The sequence below is a fragment of the Myripristis murdjan genome, chromosome 15 (genome assembly GCF_902150065.1).
Source record: "Myripristis murdjan chromosome 15, fMyrMur1.1, whole genome shotgun sequence".
Classification (NCBI taxonomy): Eukaryota; Metazoa; Chordata; class Actinopteri; order Holocentriformes; family Holocentridae; genus Myripristis; species Myripristis murdjan.
Window position 1 is genome coordinate 25,775,118 of NC_043994.1, and position 25,561 is coordinate 25,800,678.

Below are 25,561 nucleotides of genomic sequence, written 5' to 3' on the forward strand. Positions count from 1 at the left end.
AAATAGAAACACTGGTTCTTGACTGACTCATTTGCCACAGCTGCACTGTAGCTCCTGGCGGTAGTGTGCTGCCTCCAAGTGCCGCCAGAGAGTCGTACGCTCCTACGTCTGGGCGTGCAAGTCCTGAATTAGACTAGTTGTCATGCATTCACAGGGAAAACAATTAAAGGCGCAATGCCATGATGTAGTTTTCGGTGGCTGCTATTTTATTTCACAGCACAGAGAAAGAACATCTACACACTAAGCATGAAAAGCGCGGAGAAGCCAGACATACAAGTTGATCCCAAAGTAAATAAATGTAACTGTGAGTTTAAATGTGCGGCCTTTACTGCTGACAAATGTGCATCATCATCATCATCATCATTATTATTCGTAGTAGTAGTAGTAGTTGTTGTTGTAGTAGTAGTGGTGGTGGTGGTGTTAGTATTATTATACATACACACACGAGCAGTATAGCAGTAGTAGTGTCAGTGCTTATCACACCCTAAATATAAAATCCCAGCAACACCAGTATCGCAGATTGGTCATCCTTCCCCATGTGGATTTTTTTTTTTTTTTTTTTTTTTTTTTTAAATCAGTGTCTGAAAATGTCCGACGGCATTTGAAGGCAGCATCACACCCTAGTTGTCCCAACATCCGGGAACCTCCGCTAACCAGTGTGTGGAAAGTGGGTAAGGAGGGCAGTGGAGAGCGGCGGAGAGGCGAGCTGATGACAGCTGTCAGGGTGGACAAAAACACTCTCAGTCTTTGAAGAGAAGCCGAATGGCTCTCTGAGAAAAGAAACGCCGGGGGGAGAAATAAAAGGACTACACTTTGGAAGCATCAAGGCTGCTTTGAAGGTTCGGCATGGTTTATATTTTTGAGAGGAAAAATGTGACTTGAGGATCGGTGCCAGTTTGCCCAGTCTCTCCAGAGAAGTCGAGGTTAGCCCCGCTGGCTAACCGAAGCTAGCCAGCTAAATTAGTCCGCTAGCCTCGCGTCCCACAGACTTGTCTGCTGTGTCGGGGGGTCATTGCAATGGAAAGGACACGTCTGGACATTTCTTATGTTTTCCTCTATGATTTAGGTCCAGCCGAAGCAGAGTAAAAAGCTCACCCCCCGGATAGTATAACTTTTCAGTGGGAAAATCGGGAGGTAACGAGGTGCTAGTTAGCTAGCTCACCAGTGAGCTGGCTAACATTGGTTACCGTTAACGTGCGTCGGCTAACGCTAACTTAACATTTGAATGGTGTTGGATAGCGTCACATCTTACAGACATAATGGTCTTATTACAGAGACACTAGTTGAGCAAACTGTTTATTATTAGTGTATGGAAAACTTAAGGCGGAGTGTTCATGTTAGTGTTTCAGTAACATTAGTTGAACTAAGTTAATTAGCCGGCTGCAAATTGATTTTGAGAAACTTGGTAATTAGCCCGGCTTGCTAACATGTTTGTGAGCTGGTGGTTCTGGTTATTTAAGAATCAGGTTTGAATCACTCAGCATCAGACAAGATAATTCATCAAATATCTGTGTTTCTTCTTTCTTGACTCTGGTTACTCAACCTGGGTCCTTATCAGGGCGTTTTCTTACCCTGTGGGTGCCAGTGAGCTGCAGCAAACTGCAGTGCTTTTTGTCAATTAATGTGCTTCTTGACCAGCCAGCTAGGAATTTTTTCTGTTGACTTAGCTGTTTACTAAATGCACCTACCGTTATTTTATTGATTAGGAATTTTATTGTGCTAACTGCTTGTGGGTATGCAAGAAGTCAGATAAATATCGTTTAAAATGCAAAGTGAGATGATATACAGCCCAATAACTTAATAGCCATCCTTTTAAAAGTAATCTATCGGGTTGCATTAGCCTTGCATGTCATATTTAACAGCTGGTTCATGTCAGCGACAAGTGTTTATCCAAAGCCTTGACATGAGTGCCTGTGGCAATGTGTTGTTGCAGGACTGGAAATAAGAGATAGTGTTTTCTTAGAGGGGCGAGAGAGAATGAAACCCTGTGCAACAAAATACAGTTGAAATTGTAGACATGCAAGCATTGCCATTTGAAATTGATATGATTGATATTCTTGACATATTTGTCTTATTGTGCATGTGCTCTTATCACTGCTTTATTTGCAGTGTGATAAAAATTGGTTTCTTTTTGGTCATATTCTTAACTTTTACTTATGGATTTTAATTAGTTGCGTGTCTTTTGTTTAGGTGGAGAAACTCCTTACTCAGAAATCTGTGCTCTTTATTTCTAGGTGTTTGCCCGCTCTCCTGTTTTATATTTTGGCCTTAAACATCTTTAGTGGTGCTGCTGTTGCAAAGGCAACATGGGGACACCAGGCTCTGGTAGAAAGCGTGCCCCTCTTAAAGACCGGTTCTCAGCAGAAGATGAGGCCTTGAGCAGTATTGCCCGGGAGGTAAGTGCATTCTCATCACAATACATCCTGTGTTCATTTTTTGTTTATGCTAAAGCACAGGGTGTTATAAATAACTCCCTGTGCTTTTGGAATCACACCTGAATGAATCTCCCATCTGAGATATAACAGATTGACAGATTATCATGTGTCAAACTAAAGCTTTCTGCAGAGCTGTCATTAAACAGCTTGGAAATAATAGCTACTTGTTTATGGTATTGGTGTTGTATTGGTATGTAGGGAATTGCTTTGTCAACATACATCTTGGATGTGTTGGATATAATGTATAATAATGGATTTTCATCTCTAAAATAATCTGTAATCAAACTCTGAAAGTCATAAAAACATCCATGTTTACAGTCAGCCAGAAACAGGAAGATGTGCTAAATATGTGATTATTGTGGAGGTATGTTTTTGTGTTGATTTTTTTTTCTTTTTCTTTAAAAGTATGGTGGGGTCAAAGAAACATTTAACATTAGCTTAAGTGAATTCAGCAAACAGGCCCCTGAGGCATATACTGATTTGTGGATATTTAGGTTTGGCTATTCAAATCTTGTTTTAGTGCAGGCAAGTGGAGACAGCTGCTTTGGACCTCAGAGGGATTGACTTGACTTGTGGCACTTTGGTTTGGGGCGGGAAAACAAGGGCAGAGGAGTGAAGCTGCCTGGCCTGTAATGACTTGCCCTGGGATTATTCCATTTTGTTCAACTGCAGGGTTTCCATTCCATTGCCCTTTTTTTTTTTTTTTTTTTTTTTAAATTTTCCTCAGAATCGTGGCATGTAATGCAATGCCAGTTTCAGTCTCCAGAAAATTGGCCAAATAAATTTAGCACTTTTATTTGGTTTTATTTGGTTGACTTTTTTTTGCCAGTAACCAGGCTGCAAAGGAGTTTTTTTCTTTTAGGTTTCTGATCCGCTTGAATCATTTCTTGCTTTTATAGGCAGAAATGTCACACTGGACAGATCAGCTTTTCCTTGAAGACTTAATAGTTGCCTTGATCCAGTTGAAGAGTGTTTTATCCGTTCCCTGTGAAAGTTGTGCAGTGTCTCATAGTTGGGCATTAAGCACAAGGCTCCATTTGCTCTCTTTATAGTCATGCAGGCTGATCATAGAAACATGAGTCATCTGATCCACCCAGTCAGGTCCTAAATGAATCTCTTTCTGGAGCAAAGCAGAGCCTGGATCAACCATGCAGGGAGTTCACAAGGTCAATCTCTAACCTGTCACACATCGCCACTTTCGCAAACAATTCTTGAAAACAGAGCAGCTACTGCCTCATGTCTGTGCCTGGCTAACAGAGGCTAGAGCCTGCCTGGCTGTGCTTGGCACGGATCACTGAGAGAGACTGTGAATTTGAGCCTGCACTATCACCAGCCCAACTCTGAGGCATCTTGCATTACTGGTCACTCAGTGCTTCTAAATACCAGCAGCATGCGTACAAATCAGACAGTGGCCAAGAATTAGAGTTAGATGATCATCTCATACCTGCTGCCCCTGAGATTAGGATCCAAGGGAGCTAATGGTGTTTGAACACGGCTGACTGCAGTGACACACTGGGAGTGTGTCTGCGTGGGAGTGGAAGCCATAGTTCATAGTCCATATGATTTCATACTCATGCTAGTTTGTGATATCAACACTGTTGAAATGGAAAGTGCCACACTGGTCTGTTTTTCCATGAGCTGCCAGAAGCCTCTCGCTCGCTTTAGACCATGAAGCACATATACAGGAACTGTTTCTGTCAATAACAGATGAACGCTTCAGTGAAGCTGTGTTGTGAACATTGATTGACAGTTTGATCCAACTTTGACCACAATGATATAGCTAGCTTTTAAGCAGCTCCTTTTTATATGCAGTTCAGCTTATATAATAGCCTTAAATAGTGTACATTACTGTTGATTGTTGTTTAAGACCAGTCTAATGGTGTAATCTTGCAGAGACACCCAAAGGTTAGTTGTTTATATAGGCTAATATAGACCGGTCTAGTGCAGTGCTGTGTTCTGTACAGCCTTGTTTATCGAGAATGAAAAATCATTTGTTATAGCCCATTGTTAGTCTTTAGCCATTCAATTTGCATGTATTTTGGTAGAAATCAGCAAGATTTTGGTGCAGTAATGTTTTAGTTGGCTATAACTGAATAGCCTAATTATTAGGTGTTTTAATTTTACTTGTCTAGAAGAGATACAGGGGTTATGTCTAAATGAATTTGTGTCCTGTGTCTTTATTTTGCAAAAACACAGAATGTGATGTGATTTCAGCACCACATATGAGCTGTGTTACACAGCGAATATGTTTGCATGTGCAATTATAATACAATATTTGTCAGAACGCTCAAATTTTCCTTTCAAATGTTGGCACATGGATGGGGCATATTCCATTTAAAACAGCCAGGGTACACTTATTTTCAAATTATTAAAAGCCTGAGTAATAACATCATGGATATGTCAATATTGGACAAAATACTGAGGCATGGAAATACCTTTCCCCAGTTTGCTAGGTTTTCAGTTGCAGTATGTGCAAGTTCTGCTCATTTATTCATGACAGGGACACTTGTGATTTGTGAGGATGCATATAGCAGCGTATCTCAAATTTGACTGTAACTGGGACATAAACTGGGACTAACCCTAACCCTTACATGTGGAATATTCTGCATGTACACTCGCTCAGGGCTGGGAGTGCTCCAGGTGATTTCATGGTGTGATACTAGACCCTTCCTGCCCAGGGTGTTGGAGGTGTGCATGATGGTGCACTTATGCTGCTGCTCAGGTTTCCCCTCCAGTCCCATGATGTCGCTGCCGGAGAGCTGGGGCCGGATGGGCAAGGCTATAGATAGGACAGAGACAGAGAGCTCAGCTGTGCTGCTGTGCAGAGCAGGTCATACTGTCAGACAGCTCAACAGGTGCAGAACTCTGGGCCAGCCAACGCACTCGCTCACTCGTGTGCTCTCTCTCCTCATGCACTCGCACATCATGGCTACTTTTCCTCCTTCTCAACCTCGCACGGAAACACAGTGCCCTCATGCACATTTTGCTCAAGGCCTATAGGAAAATGCTTGTTTAGTTATGACTGTCATTTACATAATTCCTTACAGTGTCTGCACACTGTCTTCTGTAGTTCTAAATGTCACTCTTTGTTTTCCTACCTTCTCTACAAGCCATTCTTTCTGATCTGGTATGAAAAACATCTTGCACAGACATAAAACAGGACAGACTGAGGTAATTCGTCACAGCACACATGCTGTCTTAATTATTTTGTCAAAAAGTGTTTTTGTTTTATAGTTGTATTTACCAGAAAGTAGTCTCCTTTTAAAGTGTTGGCTGACAGACATTATTGTCATATCTATGATTTATTTACAGCAGAATTGTTAGTGGAGACACTGCTTAAATTCAAACTAGGTCTGGCGTTGAATTGGTTCTAAATTTAAATGATGTGAACAAGGAAATGTTGAACTGTATAATTAGATACAACACGCATATGAATATGATTGGAGGCAATGTAAACCACTCAGACACTCGTCAGTAGACTGTAACTCAGAATGAGACTGGTGTTTTTTAAGGCTGGATCTGATGAAGGATGACAGTTAGTCATACAGGCAAATGGAGAAGGAACAAATGCTGACAGGCTTCAGAATCACATATGGAGTTGGCTAATCCTTACAGAGGGCAGTAAACCCAGGAGATGACTAATAATGACTTACAACGGATACTTGAAAATACGGACGGGTTATCCAATTTTGAAAATACCCCTCATGGCACACACATCTGCCCAACAGAGCAGTAAGTGTTTTTTGGTTTTGGCTTTTTAATTTAGGTTTGCAGAACAAATTGTTTTTCTTTATTTTATTAGAATAAAGAAATTCACACAATAAAAGGTAAAACCACTCACACAGAAAAAAGTAAAATTTTGCTCAAGCTGTCACATCTGATCTCATGTTTTTCACACATTCCTTTGGGATGTTAACCAAAGCTAGTTTACACTGTAACATGTTTGTATTGCTTCTATCCAGCTAAAAACCAGAGCTTCTTCAGTTAAATACAGGTGGCATCCTTTTTTATAAGTGACTCTTGAACTCTAGTAATCTGTCTGTTCCTGATCTACAAGTGTTTTTACTTGTTTATATATTTTTGGAGCAGGTTCTTGGCACTGACTAGGTTAAAAAAAAAAACTTAACTACAGAGAAACTCTCACTTTAAAAATGTCCTTCAAACAAACATAAAAAACATAAAGGATTGAAATGACAGCTGTCCGTTTCAGTGGTTATTTGAAAAAAATCATGAAGCCCGAATTTTAGTATGATGGTCAGTATTGTTGTAAAACAGCATTGTTTTCATTGCAGGCTATTATTGAAACAGGAATAGTCGTACCCATAGGCCTTCAATGCTGGCAGTGCTGATAAGCATTTGCAGGAATGTTGACAATGTTTGTTCGCAGAGAGATACTGTACACACAGTATTTATGGAGCTATCTGAGATAAAGAGTTAAGCTCCCTGAGCAAGTGTGTCATTCTTTGTGGGTGGGATGTAAAGGTTCAGAGCATGGCTGTCAACTAAGAATACAGAGGTGAGGAGAAGTAGTGAACGTAGTCACTAGTGCCATGGTTAGTCAGGGCTGTGCAGAGGCTTGCTTAAATTAGCCCTGCTGCTGAGGTACCCGGCAAAATTAGCCCCTGTTCATATTCTGACTCAGGTGGGGGGCAAATTGTGTAATGGCTCCTCTCACTTTTCACCCATGAGTGTTTGAAAAGGCAGCGTGGTTTAATGTGTTTAGCTTAGCTTTGAACCTGTTTTTTCAATGATCTGTGCTTCTACAAATGGTAAATAAAGCTTAGTTTGTTAGAAGTTGCGAAATCACTTCCATGTTTATTGACTTCAGAGAACTGTGCAGACTGTACCGAGGCACAGTTTATCCTGTCTTGATTCTTCCTCGTCTGTTTGTTTGTTCACTATTGGCATTTCCCCCTATGAGGTCCTTAAATTAGCCTCCCTGAAATTGATGGTTAGCACATGTTGTTGGTGATGAGGCATCCCAGGCACTCACTCTGAACAGGACTGAAGAGTGGTGACTCACGAGGGAAACTGGTCAGCAGGGGCACACCATACAGTACGGGCTCTGAGGAGAATTTATGATCGGCAGCGTCCACGTCAGTCATTTTTATTAATAGCTGATTTCTTGTTGAGTGAACTATATCGTTCCTAGTGCAGGATACTACAAAATGTCTGTTCTGAGACTGTCAGGGTTGTATTTGTAAATATTCACTTTTGTGAAAAGCACTGAAATGGCAATATTGACTATTATACTATACTACTATAATTTCAAAATCAGTTTTTATCAGCAGGTTTGGTGATTAAGAAGACTTCCCCAAGCAATGTGTTATGATACCATGCAGACTTTCCATCCTACAAGATGTACATACAAAAACCATCCGTAATCATTAGCAACATTTTTAAATCATCTATTTTTTGATATGCAGATGCTTACAGAAAAACTATAGTTTTAAGTAATCAGAAAATCAATAAACCACAGTATTTTTCTGAGTCATGCAGCCGTACCATAACAAAAGTTTCATTGTCAAAAGGTTGATTCTCTAGTTTCCAGCTTAGGGAAGCAGTTGGTCTCCTGTAGGCCTCAGCAGTAACACTTGGGTTTCTTTAAAAAAAAAAAAAAAAATCACATGAATGAATGTTTACATATTCCAGCATCTCTTTTCTATTAAAAGTGATGATCATATCTCTGTCCTCATGTTTTTGTTTCTCGCACATGTTGCGTGGTTCCCAAGACAAAGACACTACCAGTTTCCATTCATGGCTAACAAGTGTATTCATGTTGTGTCCCACAGGCGGAGGCGAGGCTGGCAGCAAAAAGGGCGGCTCGGGCAGAGGCCAGGGATATCCGAATGAGGGAGCTTGAGCGGCAGCAGAAAGAGGTACACAAAACAAACTGGACTTGATGGAAAACAACGTACACTGACTTTTATTTAACTCCATGAATGAGCCAAAGAGACGCTCTGTAATGTCTCCTACTCCCAGTACAGATCTAGGATGAACCTGGAAAGTGGCTGGCCTCTTCTATCTATAGGTTGATTTATTTATTTATTTATTTTGGTTTGTCTAACAGGGACAGCTCATCCTCATCTGTAGTCCCTAGACTGGTGTGGAAGGCCTCCTCAGCTTTACAGTCACAAAACATTTTTTTTAATAGCTCACATGTACAGAAATGCACACGGTGAAAGAAAAATGCTGCATGTCCACAGATCAAACCATACAGTCTATTCTTACAGTAAACGTCACCCAGCCATAACGTTTGGGTAGAATTTCTTGCTTCTGTGGTTGCTTTGACTATCTTGAGTGAGTGAAAGTATGATTAAGTGTGTGTTTTCCCTGGCACTTCGTCCTTCCTGTGTCTAGCTGTCTTACCACTCATCCAGCAGCAGCAGCAGCAGGAAATGGGGTCAGATCCACCAGTGGATGGTAGGCTGGCGAGAGACTCTCGGAGTTTCTCACTGTACTAACACAGCCTGCAGTGTGGGACTGAGCCCAAGTCAACCCTGACCACTTACCTACACTTGACTCACTGACTACACTATATCTCACTGAGGAAATATGCCTCTGTGGTGTGTTTGCTTTGGAGACACAGTAATCGTTGACTGTGTGTGTGTATTTGTAGACCAGGCTTTATCCTCCGGTTTTATTTAGGGTGTGTGACTCTGCATGTAAAAAGGTGGTTTTGGACCTTTTTTTATGCACTCCTCCAACTACAACGATGTATTCTGAGTGTTAAGGTGCCTTTTTTGCATGGAATTAATCTGTAGGATGTGACTGTTTCAACACAGTGAAGAAGAGCTGGCATATTTAGTATGTGCAGCTCTGTTGCCATTTCAAGAGAGAACAGCAAAAAGTGTCTTGCATTAGCTGTACTTTGGCATATTATTGATCTTGCTGCTGCACTTAAAAGGTTTGCAAACTTGCACCTTGTGTCTGAGATCCATTTGGTTATAAACCTGAATGACATACGGTGTTTTGCATGGCTGTGGTTTTGCATAGCAACTGCTTGACTTTGCTGTGATCCCATTTCCTCCTGTGATGGAGCCTCTCTACTTTCACCACATTGTAGGGACGTCACAATTACCAGAATTTTGGCAGCTGATACCAAAACAAGTGAAATTCCACAATTCTCATTACCTTGTTAGACAGCAAAAACAAGAATCTCATTTATTTAAAAACCTTGTATAAATATTAACAAGTAAACCAACACTGAATGCACTTAAAGAATTAGGACGTATAGGCTGCATTAAAATGAGTTACAAGTGCAACTTTGGCCTGTAGTTTTAAAGTGTCAACAAAGCAGCCCAACAAAATACTAATTGACACTATAGGAACCATGGAAAAAGTCCTGCTGTAACAACAAATACAATAGTACTGTTATGTGCTCTTATTCTGACATACTGATCTGTAAGCATGGCCGCAACTTTGTTTTTAAAAGTAAATTTACAGGCTACAAATGAGCACAAAATTGTGTTGATACTGCCAGCACTAAAACACCAGCACTCGTATCCTTCTCAAGATTTTGGTACTTATCTACTGCCTAAATATTGATTCTTGTGACATCACTTCTTCATAGTCCTGTTCACCAACTTTCCTCTCCATCTCTAGGCTGACACAGAAAAGGCCAGAGCCTCTAGTAATAGTAGATCCAGCAGCCGTCATCACCGGGTCTGTATCCTCTCCACACTTCCTCTGTGCCTGCCTGTATTTCCTTTCCTCTGTCTCATTTAATCCCTGTTCTCATGACCCATGTTCCTCTCTGTCTGCCTCTTTCCACGGCTCTGTGTTTCCACATCAACAGGGCCTGGATGATGATGTCATGTCAGTCCGCAGCTACAGGGTGTGTACATAACTGCCAGCTAACAAGATTTCATCTCTTTTATATTTAGCCCTATTATCAAGGTGGTATAATACCACTCAGAAAGGCACAGCGATCTGTGAAAGCTATTGTTCTTGTTCGGAAAGCAGTTGTTGACTCAGGGATTATTAAGCGATTCATTGGTCTTTGTTGTTGCTCATTTAGGCCATAAAATAAATTGGTTTTCCTGGAGAAGTTGTAGCCTAATGTTTGGTTTGTCTTTTATTTGAAGTCAACCTCTTCATCAGTGCGTGACTTGGGCTCTCACAAGAGCCGCTCCAGCTCTCGTAGAAAAGACCTGCTGGTGCGTTGTTGTATGTGCATGTGTGTGTGTGTGCAAGCATGTGTACTTTTGTGTGGGATTTGGTGAGAGACGTGTTGTTAACAGCTCACTGATAGGAATATGAGGGATAAATGTTTTAAACTAATTAGGCTTGGATTCTTGGCATGTAACTAGGGATTAGCTAGGTTGATTTCTCTCAAGAACTAATGTAAGTTTTAAACAGTATACTTAATAATAATTGACTGCTAACAGCGGTCTTGTAAACTGGATTAAAGTATTTAAATGTAGATTATTCCTTTTTAAATAGAACCCAATAGTTTTCATTTCAAAGCCATATTGCCAGACCTTGTGTAGTGTTTAGAGTTTTGTTTTAAACATCATTTTAAAAATGGCTGCTGTCTTATAATTTTAATCTGTCCAAATATATGTGAGCACACTTAAATTGAAGCACCAAAAAGTGCTGATGATATTATAGGAAAATAGCTTTCAAATCGAAGCTGATTTCAGCATTTTAACATCATACTCACTTGGTAACATCAGACACGCACAAGTTATGTGTTGTGCCAAAACATCCAAAAAATGTATTGGTTAACTAAGTGCAGTTCACTGTAGCTTTGACCATATAAGGCTGCAGTTACTGGTTTTCATTGTTTGATAAATCTAATTTTTATATCAATAAATTCATCACTTAGTCTGTATAATGTTAAAAATAAAGACAAATGCTCATGGGAAGTTAACAGAGCCCAAAGTGAGGTCTCCAAATTTCATCCCTAGTCTGACCAGCAGCCAAAAAGCCCCGGCGAATTAATTTTATAATGTTATGAAGGGAAAAAAGCTGCGGTATCTTAGCAACTTGATGATCTTGGTGAAGCTATAATCCGTAAAATTTTGGGAGTTTCATGTGATATTTCATGGAAAACATTAATTCATAGCTAAATTTGATGATTTACTTGAGTTGACTAAAGAATGAACTAATCATTTAAGCACTAGACGAGATGTAAGAAAATAAATGGTTTGGACTGTTGTTGTGTTGGACGAAGTATCACTATTCATTTAACTTCTATAACTAACATATGCTAGACATGTGAAACAGACCGTGTTTTGTTTTGCCGTTATAGATCCTAACATTCACTTGGAGTGTTTATTTTACAAGCACATCTTAACCCACTCTGTCCAGAGTTTTTTAGATATTTGATAGTGGGTTTTTTTTTTTGTTTTTTTTTGTTACTGTTGTTGTTGGGTTTTTTTTTCAAACCATAATGGTCATGACTCCTGTTCTCTCTTCAGTCTGACGGCCTCTCTACTAGCTCCTCCCTGAAGACTTCCCGCTCCACTGTATGTACCTGTGTGATGAGCCTCTATTTGTCACTGCTTCTGAGCTTCTCTTGCCGTCCTTTTGTCTCATTGTAGTTTTTTTGTTTCTTGACATTTTTCCTCTGGCGTGAACAGAGTTCTGTATACAATGACCTGCATGGCTATAAAAAGGCTTCATCCAGCTCCTCCAGGAAGGACCTGCTGGTCAGTGTATCCCCTCAGTGTTGGTGTCCCTGTTGCAGCCTCTAGCATGGAGGCGGTGTAGAGTAGTCGTTATTGACTTGCCGTGGTGATTTATTGTTGATCAATCATATTGTAACACCGATTGTGTATTCACTGCCTTGTGTTCTGTCATATAGATATTGACTAAACAGTGTTCAGTATTATTAATACTATCTGTATTTTAGGTCAGGCCATGACAGACCTTTGAGAATTAACTTTATTTGTTTGCGGTCCTACGATGTTGCTACCCTTCCAGACTGGACTGTACCATGATAAAAGGAACTACACCACCCTAGCGAAGACCAAACTACCACCTCCTCCTTCTACATCCTCCTATCAGCCACGGGTCGGTCCCCCCCTCCTCTCTGTGCTGTCCCATATCTAGTTCTGTTTTACATGGACTAAAGTAGCTGTGGGCTACTCGGTTAAACTAAAGCCAGCTGAAGCAGTGTATTCTTATCTACAGTAGATGTTTCAGTTTGTCATGTAAATCCCCAGGCGGTTGAGACAAATGTTAACCACACTGGAAATTGTGTTCAACATAGTGCTAGTTTGTGTAGTTTTGTGTGTCACAAAAAAATCAAAGCACAGCGTGTACAAGATATTCCCTAGAATGGGGTTGGGTTAGTCAGAAGTTACATGAGACAGAAAGCCAAAGCTTGACTATTAGAATGAGATAGCTCTCCACTCTTAAATTGTTTTCTTATCGTTTGAATACTTGTAAATTAGCTCCTGATTGTCAAACCCGGTTCCTCACTATCATAAAACAGGCCAAGGGGACTGTTTCACCTCACTTCACTTCTGCACTCAGCATGCATGCCAGAAAGCCTTAATGATAAAGGGTCAGAGAAGCGTTCATCCTGTTTCCTCTTGCTGCGTCACTAATTCTCACTACAGCTTTCCGCTGTACACGAAACTGACTTTTCCCTGCTCGCCTCCCTTCTGACAGGCCACCACCTCCTCGTCCTCCACTCCTGGCACTGGGCTGTCTCGCAGCTACAGCATGGTCAGTCTTTGTCCACTGGATGGCCTGTGTGTCTCTGCATGCGTCCAGTTATCTTAAGAAGTAGACCTGCCTCCCTCTGACACTGTTACATATATCTGATAGGATGTACATGGTGTTTGGAGCTGCTTATATTTAGCTCCTAGACACTCAGTGGGAGCCAGAGATTTGTGCTTCACTTTGATAAGACGGGGCCCTGTGTCAAAGCAGTGCCTTTTTGTACAGAACCCTAAAAAAAAAATGGCCTGCTCGATATGGGAAAAACACATAGAGGATATCTGTTTTTAGTGCATGGGGCAGAGAAAGTGCACTCAGCCTACTTAAGCAGATTTATGCTCGCTCTTATGTTTTGCTGAGCCCTGCATTGTCTTCCACATGTGCCCTCAGGCCTCTATTTACGACGACACTGGTCTTTATGGCTCCGGCTACAGTTCAAGAGCCGTAAGTCTTCTCGGTGTTTGTCAAACGGCATTTCAACCATGTCACCACCACGGCGGCCCATGTCGTGTCTGTGGCCCCGACGTCTGTCTTCATGTTAAGCCTGTGTCTTGTTCTCCTCCCCTCCACAGCCCTCTGAATACAGCTGGTACTCCTCTGGAGCCAGCTCCACTCGTAGCAGCCCTGTGGTGAGCTCCCTGAAACCACCTACACCCTGCATGCTGTCAGCTAACACCACACATAAACAGCCACTGCTAACAGGCCATGCCCTGCCCCCTCTCAGCACCCTGCCTTCCTCCACTCAGGGACACTGTAGATCACCCATAACAAGCTAGCTATAGCCAAGTTTAGGGAATAGCATTATTATGATTATGCTTTAGAAGAGACCTTTCAAACCAGGCCTTATTAAAATGTTGACTCTCATCACTTATAGAACTACCTAAATGTACAAGCACAAATTCACCACTATTTTTTAATGCTTTCCTAGGGCCGTATATTCCCTCATTGTATTTTTTTTTTTCCAAACACCATTTTCAGACACCTCATCTCAGATATTATTTATTGGACAAGTACTATCGGATAATGTATTTTCCATTTAACAGTAGTACAAATTATTATTATTGTGTTGTAAGAATTAGGCTTGAGGCATCAGAAAAAGCCACACTGATGGAAGAGAAGGCCTGGTAATATAGAAGACAGAGTGGATCTATAGTAATATAGAACATAGGGTGTTTCCCCTAGCCTTCAATACAGTACAAAAGGCCTCTTGTTTTTTGGTGTCTCAATGTCTGTTTTAATTGCCTCATAGTCAAATACATTTTAAAATTGTCCACTGACAAACGGTTCCAAACAATGTTTTCTAACAGGTTATATTTTGCATTTATTGCAGTACATTGCCTTGTGAAGATTTTGCATTGGGCGACTGGTAACTCTACTGCTAAGTTATGGGACCCACAACTTTCCAGACTACTTTCTGTGCTGCTCTGTCGAAAGTTATCAGTGTCTGAGATGTGGAGCGGTCATTGCAAAAAGTAGTCCCAAGCATAGTGATGAACAGTAGTTGGTAAAACTTGTTCTGAATAAATACAAAAATCAAACACACTTGATTGTTCTGTGAGTTATCACATTTTCATAATTGTTTTTGGCAGATAACGGTTGCTCTGTTTTGACTTGCGTCACTAAAGCTGGCAGTGAGGAAGTGTTGTGTACAAAATATAAATGATGGGAATCAGCATTTAAATACGACCTGGATTGAAAAACCTACACCTCAAAGTGTGTGAATTCAGAGTTCCTTGCAGTGCTTGCAGACAAAGATGTTATCGTGGGGTCATCTTTCCTAAATTAGTTCCGGTCGCTGCATTTGACGAAATGATCCTAATTGCATGAATTGGCGTTACTTATAGAGTTAAGTCCATTGACGTAATTCAATAATCAGCTTATTACAGTGACTGCAGGTGCGGTTTTATGAATGAGTGTGTATGTGAGTGAACCAGCCTCGTGCATGTGGCTAGACCATACATCTCTGGGGTCCTCACTGTGCGTGTCTGTGCGTGTGTGTACTCCTCTCAGTGCTCCTCAGACGATGACACTGTCAGCACCGGCTCCCAGGAGCGCTACAACAGAGGCCGCAGGGACAGTGTGGTGAGCTACACAGAGACTAGGAGCGTGTCATGCTGTTCATTCACTGTACTCTCCTGAGTCCCCTTGATGTTTGCTGCTTGTAATGTTGGCAGTCTAGGAATTTCAGATTTTTTTTAGCTGCTGCTTTTACCATGTTGCTCTGGGTAAGTGCATCAGCTGAATGCCTGAAATATAAATGATACATGTCCCAAAGTAATCACAGCCATCTCCTCTAGGGTGGTTTGTGATTCTTTTTTCTCGTATCTTTTTCTTTTACCTCTCTCTGATGATTTTTACTCTCTAGCCTTCCATTATTGTTCGTAATTCTGTCTCGATCTCTTTCCCCCTTCACCTTGTGTGTGTACGCTGAGCAGTCATCTGACTTCTCGGACATTAGCGAGTCTGCCGCCGACTATTTCAGCCGCTCCAACCGCAGGGGCAGTATTGTGTCTGACCTCGATGATCTGAGCATTCCAGATCTGGACGCTGTAAGTGGCTAAACGTGGCCCACAACGGTGGGCTGAAGAATGCACCGCAACACCGATGATGAATGAATCCTCTAATTATAAGTGATGCATGATTGAAAAAGTGACTCGGTTTTGGAAATGCATATCACAGTGTGTGATTTCCTTAGAGCAGCTCATCAGTCAGTGGGCTGACGTAAGCCTCCTTAAAGTGGATTTGACTGCAGTGTTGTCTAACAGCATGAACCTAGGAATAGAACTGATAATATTTATTTATTGTTATTATTTTTATAGATGGAATGGTGTGATTCACCTGAGTGTTGATTTTTTTTTTTTTTTTTCCAACTGATCTGTGAACATGCAGCACTGAAATTAACTCTCAGACTAACTTTGATTTGCAGAGAACAAGCAGTGCGACAAGCATGGCGACACCTGACGCATGTTCCACAACACACTGCAGTTCATTTTATAATTTCTCTTTTCTCTCTTTTCAGCTGGATGAAAAATGTGACAAGCAGTATTCAGACTACAGTCGGGTGAGTGCAACACTATTCCTTATTTCATTATTTTAATTATTGCCTCACTAGAAAGCAGGTGGCTGTCAGTCGGTCGGTCAGCAGTTCAGTTGTGAGTGCTAAATCTCCAAATGTATTTGGTGGATCACCATGAATTTTGTGGCAACATTCATGTTGGCTAGAGAGCATGAAATCTGTTTTTACCTTCCCTCTAGTACCACCAGCAGGCCAAATTCTTAAAGTCCATCTGGGTGATCACCATGAAATTTGGTGACAACAGATGAACTTGAAATTTGGGTGACCCCATTACATTTTTTTCCAGTGCCAACAGCAGGTGATATTTTTAATCTTACTTGGGGCATATGTCCAAATTTGGATCATCATATTGGTAACCCTATGACCTTCCTTCTAGTGCCAGCAGGTCAACTTTATTTGGTAGTGACAGTAGAGAGAGACAGGAAAGGCCAACAAGCCTGGGTGTCACTTGGGTGCCCAGGTCAAATTGTATTGCAGTATTGCACACTAATATCTCTTTTTACATTAGTGAAATTTGGTGTAAACACGCATGTCGCCTAGAGGATGAAACCTGGCAATTTTGGTGACCCCATGACCTCTCTAGTACCACCAGCAGGCCATTACGTCTACACTTTGTTTTAATTTCTTTTTTTTATGTTGGAGAGTACCGCAGCAAAAAAAATTCATTGTGTTTTGTATTTCTGTACAGAGTTTATAAAGTATGTGATGAAATAAATAAACTGGAGTTTCTGAATGTTAAACCCTCATGAAGCACCACATGTGCCCTAAGCTTATGAGCAAGGCCGGTGTAGCCTTTTAGCTGGTTTGTCAAGGTTACAAGCTGCACCTGACAATGGAGCTGCATCTCTGAGAACGAGCCAAGCGAGAGCGGATCGCTTAAGAGCCCGGCGGTGTCAGGTGGCGGTGTTGAATGGCATTCTGGAGTTGTGTTGCGTCGTGCTATGCCGTGTTGTTTTGTGTTTTTTTCTGACTGGAGCTCTATGGCACTTTGTGTTTGCAGCCATCCTCCCGTTGTGCCACTCCGGGCCTCTCGGCGGCCACCCTGGCATCTCTGGGTGGCACCTCTTCACGACGCGGGAGCACAGACACCGGCAGCGTCATTGACCCTGACACGAGTCTCAGCGAACTTAGGGTAAGGTGTAAATAACTTTACATCACTTTTATGTACATGTCATTTGCCTGTCTGATGTTGAACGTATGCTTTTTCTCAGTCATGACATAAAATTGTTTTTATTGTTCAGTAAGGGTTAGTAAGGCTGGATAATGTATGGATATTATATTGATTACATGATGTAAGACTAGTTCTTGTCAGGAGTTTTGGATAGGAAATTTAGCCACCACATCCACATCACTAATTACTGTTTATCAAAAACCTCATTTGTAAATATTTTATAAAAGCACCAGTACTCATCCCCACAACATTGATTGAAATTTTCACAGATGGAGTCATTATTTTTTTTTTGTCCATTGTCACCAAGCCCTAGCGGTTGTTAGTCATCACAATATCATAAAGCTCAATGCTAATATGTGTAAACTGTTGTTTGTGTGGGCCATTTATGTAAACATCTGTGTCCTCTGCATTTGAAGCACACACACAGCCTTGTCTCTGTTACCTCTCTCCCGCTTTGAGTGTCTGGTTAAACAGTTTGTCTTCATTCGTGCACGGGAGGCCTGGATGTGACTTGTGTCCTGTGAAGCTGTTCGTTATGTTTGGGCGTGCTGGTTACGTGTCTGCCAGCTGGACTGTCTTTGAGATGCCAGCACGGGCGCTATGTTATCTCTCCTTGATTACCCCCTCCTCCCCCTCCCCAATGCCCCGATTCACCCCCGACCATTCCTTCCATCTGCTCTACAGGATATCTATGAACTAAAGGACCAGATTCAGGATGTAGAGGGGCGATACATGCAGGGGCTTAAAGAGCTGAAGGTAGAGGGGCTTGAGCTCGCAGCATGCCTTCTCCTGACCTCTGGGAGCCGTTTGGCGTCACTAACCTACCCCTGCCACCCTGCCCCTTCCCTTCTGTGCCCATCCTAACACCACAGCTACTTCTGTATGGGCTCCCAGCCTGAATGGTGTAATGATCCTCTTTTTGCATGACCTTCCCTCGCCTCCTTTTTTCGTCCCAACTCACTGGTTGCGGCCTGGAATGAATGCTGTCCCGAAACCCTACTAGCTACCCTAAGAGCTGTTGTACTCCACCTGCTGAGAGACAGCCGTCTTGGTTTGAATTTTGAGGCTCTTCTTCCAGCCAGGCGTTGGATGACCTTTTGGTTTGACCTGTGATGTCACCCTCAGTAGCTCACTGTTCTCTTAGGGAGTACACTTTGTTTTGTGGACAAGGGTAGTTTACTAACAAACCTGACTCCCGGCTTGTTCTCAGTAGATTTTGACACAGCTGGAGCACTTTAGTGAGAATTCTTCTTTCACCACCTTTTTGTTTCCTTATTTCACTTGTAGTTCTCTCTTTCAGATCCCCTTTCTCCCCACCAATGCATTGCATCACTTCTCAAAGCGATTCAATGCATACAAATTGTTTCATTACTTGTACATCACAGATTAGTCTAATTTGACATGGACAAAATTTGACATTTGAGATGGACAAGTAGGAAAATAAACAATCACTCTAGAGAATTCTGCCCCTTCCCAATCTTACTGACCTTAAGGTTAAATTTCAGAAATGCCGAGGCCTTGTGTTCAGTGTGTCACAAAAACATCTTTGTATCAGACAGCCCACCTGATGCATGTAGGCAGGTGAGCTGCGGGCCAAAATTTGTTTGCCCTTTTGACTTATGTGCCCCCCACTGACAGGAGTCGCTGGCAGAGGTGGAGGAGAAGTATAAGAAAGCCATGGTATCGAATGCACAGCTGGACAACGACAAAGCCAACCTCATCTACCAGGTGGACACACTCAAGGACGTCATTGAGGAGATGGAGGAGCAGATGGCAGAGATGAGGAGAGAGGTGGAAGACAAGACAAAGGTGAAAAGCCTAGAGCTACGTTTACTCACTTGTTAGAAAATGTAAATCAGTTTGCAGGGCTGCAACTAATAATAATTTTCACTGAATATTAAAGACCCTATGAAATGGACTTACCTACTTTATTTTATGTATTTCCTGTCAAAACAGGATGTTTGGGTGGAACAGAGTGCAGGGAAGGATCATTGACAAGTGCAAACCATCAGGATATCAGTCTGGGAGAGAAACCTAATTGTATTTGAAGGGATAGGTGGATGAGAGGACGTCTAAGGATTTGTGAAGGTTTTATAGGTTAAAATTTTTATTTACGCCCACTAGTGCAGGATGATCACAGTTTAAGATTCTGTTATACAGAAGTAGAGGTCATGTGTGGTCACTTCATGGGGATTTTAATCTATTGAGTTTTTTAAATCAATTGTCAATCAAGTGTCATAATTAATGCCAAATGCTCACAGGGAGTCATCAAATTGCACAGTGATTTCTTAAAACTGCTTGTTTAGTCTGACCAGCAGCCAAAAAAGCCCAAAGCCTAAATTTTATAATAACACAGATGGAAAAAGTAAGAAGATCTTGGTCTTAGTGAAGCTGTAATCAGCTAATGTTTGGGATTTTTACTTGATATAATAATTTTTTTGAGTATTGAAATTGTGAGTGTCTGTCAGTCCACTAATGATTGCAGCACTATCATTTAAAAAAAACTGCAAAATGTGAGTAATAAACATAAAAATGATAAGAAAACATAAGTAAATGTTGTCATTGAATGGTTGTGCCTCAACAAGTTTGTGTCTGTGGTTTCAGGAACTAGAAAGACAAAAGCACACGTGTACGGTCCTGCAGCACAAACAAGAAGAGTTAAAAGAGGGCATCCGCCAGAGAGACGAGCTTATAGAGGTACGGCTGCCCCTGCGCTGGGAAAACAAAGACCACATCACACCTCTATTTTGTCAACACCTTGAAAGGTGTTATTGTGTCAGTGCAGGCCGCAGAGGAGGCTCTGTTCTGCAGAAACGTGATAAGGATTGATTGGCCCTGGCCTGCCTCCCGGTCATTTCCTCCACATTGTCTCCCTGACATTTGGCTTTCTGTCTCATTGTCTTATCTGCTTCTCAACACGTTCTGTCACGTTCTGTCTCTCCAGTTTCAGACATTTCTAATATTTTCTCCTCAAATTACGCTGTTTTCACCATCTAGCACTTGTACAATTACAGCATTTAGATAGCAGTCTGTCATCATATTCCTGTCTCGCCGGTTAGCATCTGTAAGTGTACATATTTAGATGTGTATTTTCACTTCTCCTGTCGTTGTTTCATTCTGTTTTTCCTCTTGTTCTTTTTCTGTACTGTGTCCTGTTTTTACTGCTCATTACCACTCCAGGAGAGCCAGCGAATGCAGACTAAGTTAGATACCCTCACCCGAGAGGTGTTTGACCTGCAGGAAACGATAAACTGGAAGGACAAAAAGATTGGGGTAGGAGGTCTCAGAGGGGCGCTCAGACAGACTATGAGATGCAACAGACAGTTTTTTTTTTTTTTTTTTGACATTCTTCACACAGTTAAATTTACGTTTTAATCAATCAGATCAGTGAAAAAGAGAAACTGTCCATTCATCTCTGTTGCCTCTCATGCTGTAGCTGCATGATGGAGACCCTTAGACCCTTATTGCCCAAAGTTGGACCCATCCTAATTCAGTCTGGAGTTTGCATGTCCAGTGACTGTTTACAGGACCACTAACAACAATTCAGGTGTGATGGCATTGTGTTATGGCCTGAGAACAAAAGGTTAAAAATTAGTCTTTGTTGTATTAACTAAAATAACTCAATAAATCATATCTTCTTATTTAGCATAAATAAATAATCGGTATATTATAGCATGACATGCACATTTTACCTTGTAATGTAAAGACAGTTAAGGCATGAGGTTGGACCCTTAATAATGAAAGCATCATATATTTTTTTTTTTTTTACACTGTAAAATTCAAAAACTTATCTGTCCCCTTACAAACTGTGTCATCCCTTTCCTGTGTTCTGTGTATCCCTCTTGCTTTTCCCTATAACAGAGTTTTACAGGGAAAAGCTGTTTCCTGTGGTTGTTGTCTGCTAGCATGTAGCTGTGTGTCCACTGTCCTTGTGTGTCTGTGTTTTGAGTTTGTTTGTCTTTTTTCTATGCACACACTTTCTAAATTTGTGCATGTCAGACGTCTTGTTGCACATGGTGTTGCATGTCTGTCCCAACCAGTCTGTCCAACTTCTCCTTTGCCTCTTTTCTCTCTGTTCTCTCTCTTCCTCTGTTCGTCTGTGTGGCCAGGCCCTAGAGAGGCAGAAAGAGTACTTTGATTGCATTAGGAATGAGAGAGACGAGCTCAGAGATGAGCTCGCTGACATCAAGGGGAAGTCCAAAGCAGGAGAGGTAGGTCACCCGAAGCCCGGGACCAAAGTCCTCTGTGAAAAGAGAAAGTAGGTTAGAGGAATGAGTCGCTGGCCAAAGCACTACCCAGCTGCCTGTTTGTTTTGGTTGGAAGCCAGTAATGCTGTCAGTGCCGTTAAATGCTGCACCATGTAGTTTTGGCTTTTTGTTTTTATTTCCATTTCACCCCATCTTATTCCATATTCCGTATTTTGACTTCTGGCTGGTTCTGTGAGGCTTATAATACGGTCCCATGTTGATCTCTACTTTAAGCCACAACTGCATGTCAGATTTACTGGTGGATTTAATTTATATACTGTGCTGCTTTTTGCCAACAGCTTGCCCAGAGCTTTTCCTCAGAGATCTGTACTCTCCCTCTCTCTCCCCACAGAAACATGGCCTGGTCATCATCCCAGACGGCACGCCAAACGGGGATGTCAACCACGAGCCTGTGTCCTCAGGGATCACTGTGGTCTCCCAGGAGGCCGCCCAGGTGCTGGAGTCTGCAGGGGAGGGTCCGCTGGGTGAGTCACAGGACGCCGTTTCTACCCACAGGCACAAGAGAGGCATCATTAAAACATGCAGAAAATTCACCCAGGACAAATTAATTCATTTCAATTAAAGACTCCAGGCGAAGTGTTTGCACAGATCCTAATTAAAGGTATCTAATTGTGTGTTTACATACACCAAAGTAGAGCTGCAATGATTAGTAAACTATTAAATTAATCGCTAGCTATTCTGATAATCACTTAATCATTTTGAGTCTATTTTAACAAGAAGTTTCCCAAATTCTCTGATTCCGGCTCCTCAAATGTGAATAGTTTCTGGTTTCTGTCATCATCTATGCCATTAAAATAAATATCTTTGGACTGTTGGTTGGGACAAAACAAGACATGTGAGGACATCGCTTTGGGCTGTGGGAAATTGTGATCAACATTATTCACCATTTTGACATTTTTTGGACCAAAGAGCAAATCATTTAATGGAGAAAATAATCAGCAGATTAATTGACAATGAAAACAATCAGTAGTTTCAGTTCAGCTCTAGACCACAGTATGTAATTGCCAAAGCAGTGTAATCTTGTGTTCCAGCATACAGTGTGTTGCATGCAATATAATTAATGGGATTACTCTGCTTTGCACATTAGTAAAAAAAAATGTGAGTCCATTCATTTGATTTTCTTGGAAATGAACATGTGCTGAAAGATCATTTCATGCAGCCAGCTAGAGTGTCTGGGCGAATAATTCCAGTTCTGTCCTATTTCTGCCGCTGTCCCGGTGTTGAGGTCCCAGTGTTAAAATGTTTGTTTTTGTTTTTTAAATTACATCAGAATGATTATGGATGATAGTAAGATTACAATGCTAATTTTAATTTCACATTTTTTCTAGCAGTGGCCGTAATTTCCTTGCTGTGGTTGCTTTGTTAAAACCCTGTATAACCAAATTGAATCTTCTTTAGCAAGTCAGCTCTGTGTTTTATGCTTTGACAGTCGCCCGCAGTGCAACAGAAATAAAGACGAGGAGTAATTTTTGTTGACGTGGATTTGTGGTTCAGCTACTTTATTGATTCAATAATGGGCTATTAGGTTGCATGTAAATCCAGCCACTGATTACCGGTTTCGTCCGTCTTTGTAGATGTGAGGCTACGGAAGCTGGCAGAGGAGAAGGACGAGCTGCTGGCTCAGATCAGGAAGCTGAAGATGCAGCTGGAGGAGGAGAGACAGAAACACTCAAAGATGGACAGTGCGTACACAGATGGCGAGAGGATGGAGAACGGTACAGATCTACACTTCATCGAGATGCAGAGTGAGTTTGACTCCCACGCTGTGACACACATTTACATTTCTATACATTCGCTTTACAAGAAATACACAAGAAATCACAAAAAATATGAGAATATTAACCTTGTGAAACCATCTTTTGAACATCTTTACGCTCAAACCTTTTCAACAATTCAACAGCGCAATATCCCTGTGTATATATGATGTATATAGGTGTACTTTTTACAGATGCTCAATTTCTAATTTCTGTATTTATTGTTGTAAGGTTAATGCACAAAATGTAACCATAATGCACACTTTTTTTCACAAATTTCTAATGCACTTTTTTTCCCACATATTTTTGTCTCTCATATATTGTTCTCTTGAGAATTTGAGGAACTGCAACTGACCCAGTTTCCTTTCGGAGATCAAGCGAGTATTTCTGATTCTGAAACTCACCTGTGTCTGTTCCTCTCTGCAGGAGATGCCAACAGACAGATCAGTGAATACAAGTTCAAGCTTTCCAAGGCAGAACAGGAAATGGGTACAATGGAACAAAACGTAAGTCACAGAGAAATTTCTCTCAACTGATTGTAATGATACAAAAATGGAAACTCAGTTGCTGTACGTCGACACTTAAAATGTTTTATGTTTATGTCCAGATTAACAGACTTGAAGGGCAAGTGTCGAGGTACAAGGCAGCAGCAGACAACTCAGAGAAAATAGAAGATGAGCTGAAGGCGGAAAAACGGAAACTCCAGAGAGAGGTGAGAAGACGGTGACCGTCGGCTCTTTGATCGACCCACATATTCCAGTATCGATCATTCATTCTCCGTTTTTTTTTTTGTTTTGTTTTGTGTTTTTTTCCCCCACAGCTTCGCACAGCCCTGGATAAGATCGAGGAGATGGAGATGACCAACAACCACCTAGTCAAGCGCCTTGAGAAGATGAAGGCCAACCGGAACGCCCTCCTGTCGCAGCAGTGAGGCGAGGCAGCATCACCACAGAAGCCCTTAAACTCGCACCTCAGACCTTTTGACTGCCATATTGCGTCTGGAGCACATTTCCATTTTTCAAGCTGTAACACTTAAAACGTGTAGCTAACCAAAAACACTTAAAGAAAAAACACTTGTAGCACAGGCAAAAAAACGGAACTGTGTTTTTTATATATATATATATATAAACTATGAGCATTGGTTTTGTGTGGCAAGCCAATGTCTTTAGAGGAATGACTCAGAAATTTAACTAATAAAACCACAAAGTTGCTGGGAGATCCATCTGAGGAAATTTCTGTACTCACTACTTAATTTTTCAAGGCTTTGTACTACATGTTATTCACGAGATTTTACTTCTCTCTGGCTGGGTGCTTGGCTGTTCTTTTTGTTTTGTTTTGTTTGTTTTTTGATAAGTTGCATGAATGAGTATAATGATGCTTTTAAAAAAAAAAACATAAAAAAAACCAACAAACTGTTGAACCTTTATGGCTGCTCGGGCCCCGCACCTTCCCAGCTCCCCTCACACACACAGTGAAGTGCCTTTTCACACCTGGAGTCTGAGGGTCTGCACCAGTCCGTGCAAAACAATAATCCTTTTTAACAGGTACAGAATAATGTATTTAAAAGGTGCAGTCATTTCAAAATATATAGAGCCAATTGTGTCTGCTGCGGTTTCATTGAATTTTTTTTTTTTTTTTTTTTTTTCAAATAATATTTAAAAGATTCTTGAAAATAAATGTGTAAATTACTGAACTGTATTTACAATGTGGATCTTTGCTTGGTCATTCCTTTTCCATTTCCTTTTTTGTTCTCCGTTAATCTCAGCTCTTCAAATACTACAGAAAAACTAAAACACCCCCACTATTGGTTTTGCTTCTCAGTCTTACATATTTTTGGTTTCCAGGATGAAAATTATTTTGGGACTGGTGATATAGTGTAGCAGTATAAATCATGAAACTACACCAGCTACACAAAGGACCATCAGTAATGGAAAAGCTGGAATAATCATGAAATTTACAATCTTTTTTTCAAGGTTTGAGTTCATATTGAAATTTTTTAAATGTTCATGTATATAAGAAAATGAATGGCGATGTTTATTTCCCTGCGGCTGCCTTGTGGGCTGCTCACACTGCCTCCGTGTGTCTCATGGCGACAGGGTTGGGGAAATGTAGCTGTAATAAAAGTCGAGCAGTCTGCTGGCACATTTTAGCGTCGTTAAGGGACTCATGACCCACTTCCACTT

At 41.2% G+C, this 25,561-nt stretch overlaps 1 protein-coding gene across 6 annotated transcripts; it reads left to right on the plus strand.

The window, feature by feature from the left end:
- Positions 1 to 644: 644 nt before the first annotated feature.
- On the plus strand, positions 645 to 25,076 carry lrrfip2 (leucine rich repeat (in FLII) interacting protein 2). 6 transcript variants are annotated; one of them, XM_030070551.1, is made up of 15 exons: positions 645 to 839; positions 2,235 to 2,396; positions 8,228 to 8,314; positions 16,129 to 16,170; positions 17,186 to 17,317; positions 18,041 to 18,112; positions 18,995 to 19,165; positions 19,961 to 20,053; positions 20,537 to 20,629; positions 21,466 to 21,567; positions 21,956 to 22,088; positions 23,199 to 23,369; positions 23,805 to 23,884; positions 23,986 to 24,090; positions 24,199 to 25,076. In XM_030070551.1, exons 2-15 carry the CDS (start codon positions 2,307 to 2,309, stop codon positions 24,307 to 24,309), a joined length of 1,482 nt encoding a protein of 493 aa, XP_029926411.1. In that variant the 5' UTR covers positions 645 to 839; positions 2,235 to 2,306; the 3' UTR covers positions 24,310 to 25,076. The 6 variants fall into 6 exon arrangements, with proteins under 6 accessions (XP_029926411.1, XP_029926413.1, XP_029926412.1 ...); XM_030070553.1 differs by lacking the exon at positions 20,537 to 20,629; XM_030070552.1 differs by lacking the exon at positions 18,041 to 18,112.
- Positions 25,077 to 25,561: the final 485 nt, after the last annotated feature.

Excerpts from the sequence above, each read along its gene's own strand:
- lrrfip2 (XM_030070551.1), top strand. The coding sequence starts at position 2,307 with ATGGGGACACCAGGCTCTGGTAGAAAGCGTGCCCCTCTTAAAGACCGG. Across the intron at positions 8,315-16,128 it reads TTGAGCGGCAGCAGAAAGAG|CTGGATGAAAAATGTGACAA; the intron begins GTACACAAAACA and ends CTCTCTTTTCAG. Across the intron at positions 20,054-20,536 it reads AGAGAGACGAGCTTATAGAG|GAGAGCCAGCGAATGCAGAC; the intron begins GTACGGCTGCCC and ends TTACCACTCCAG.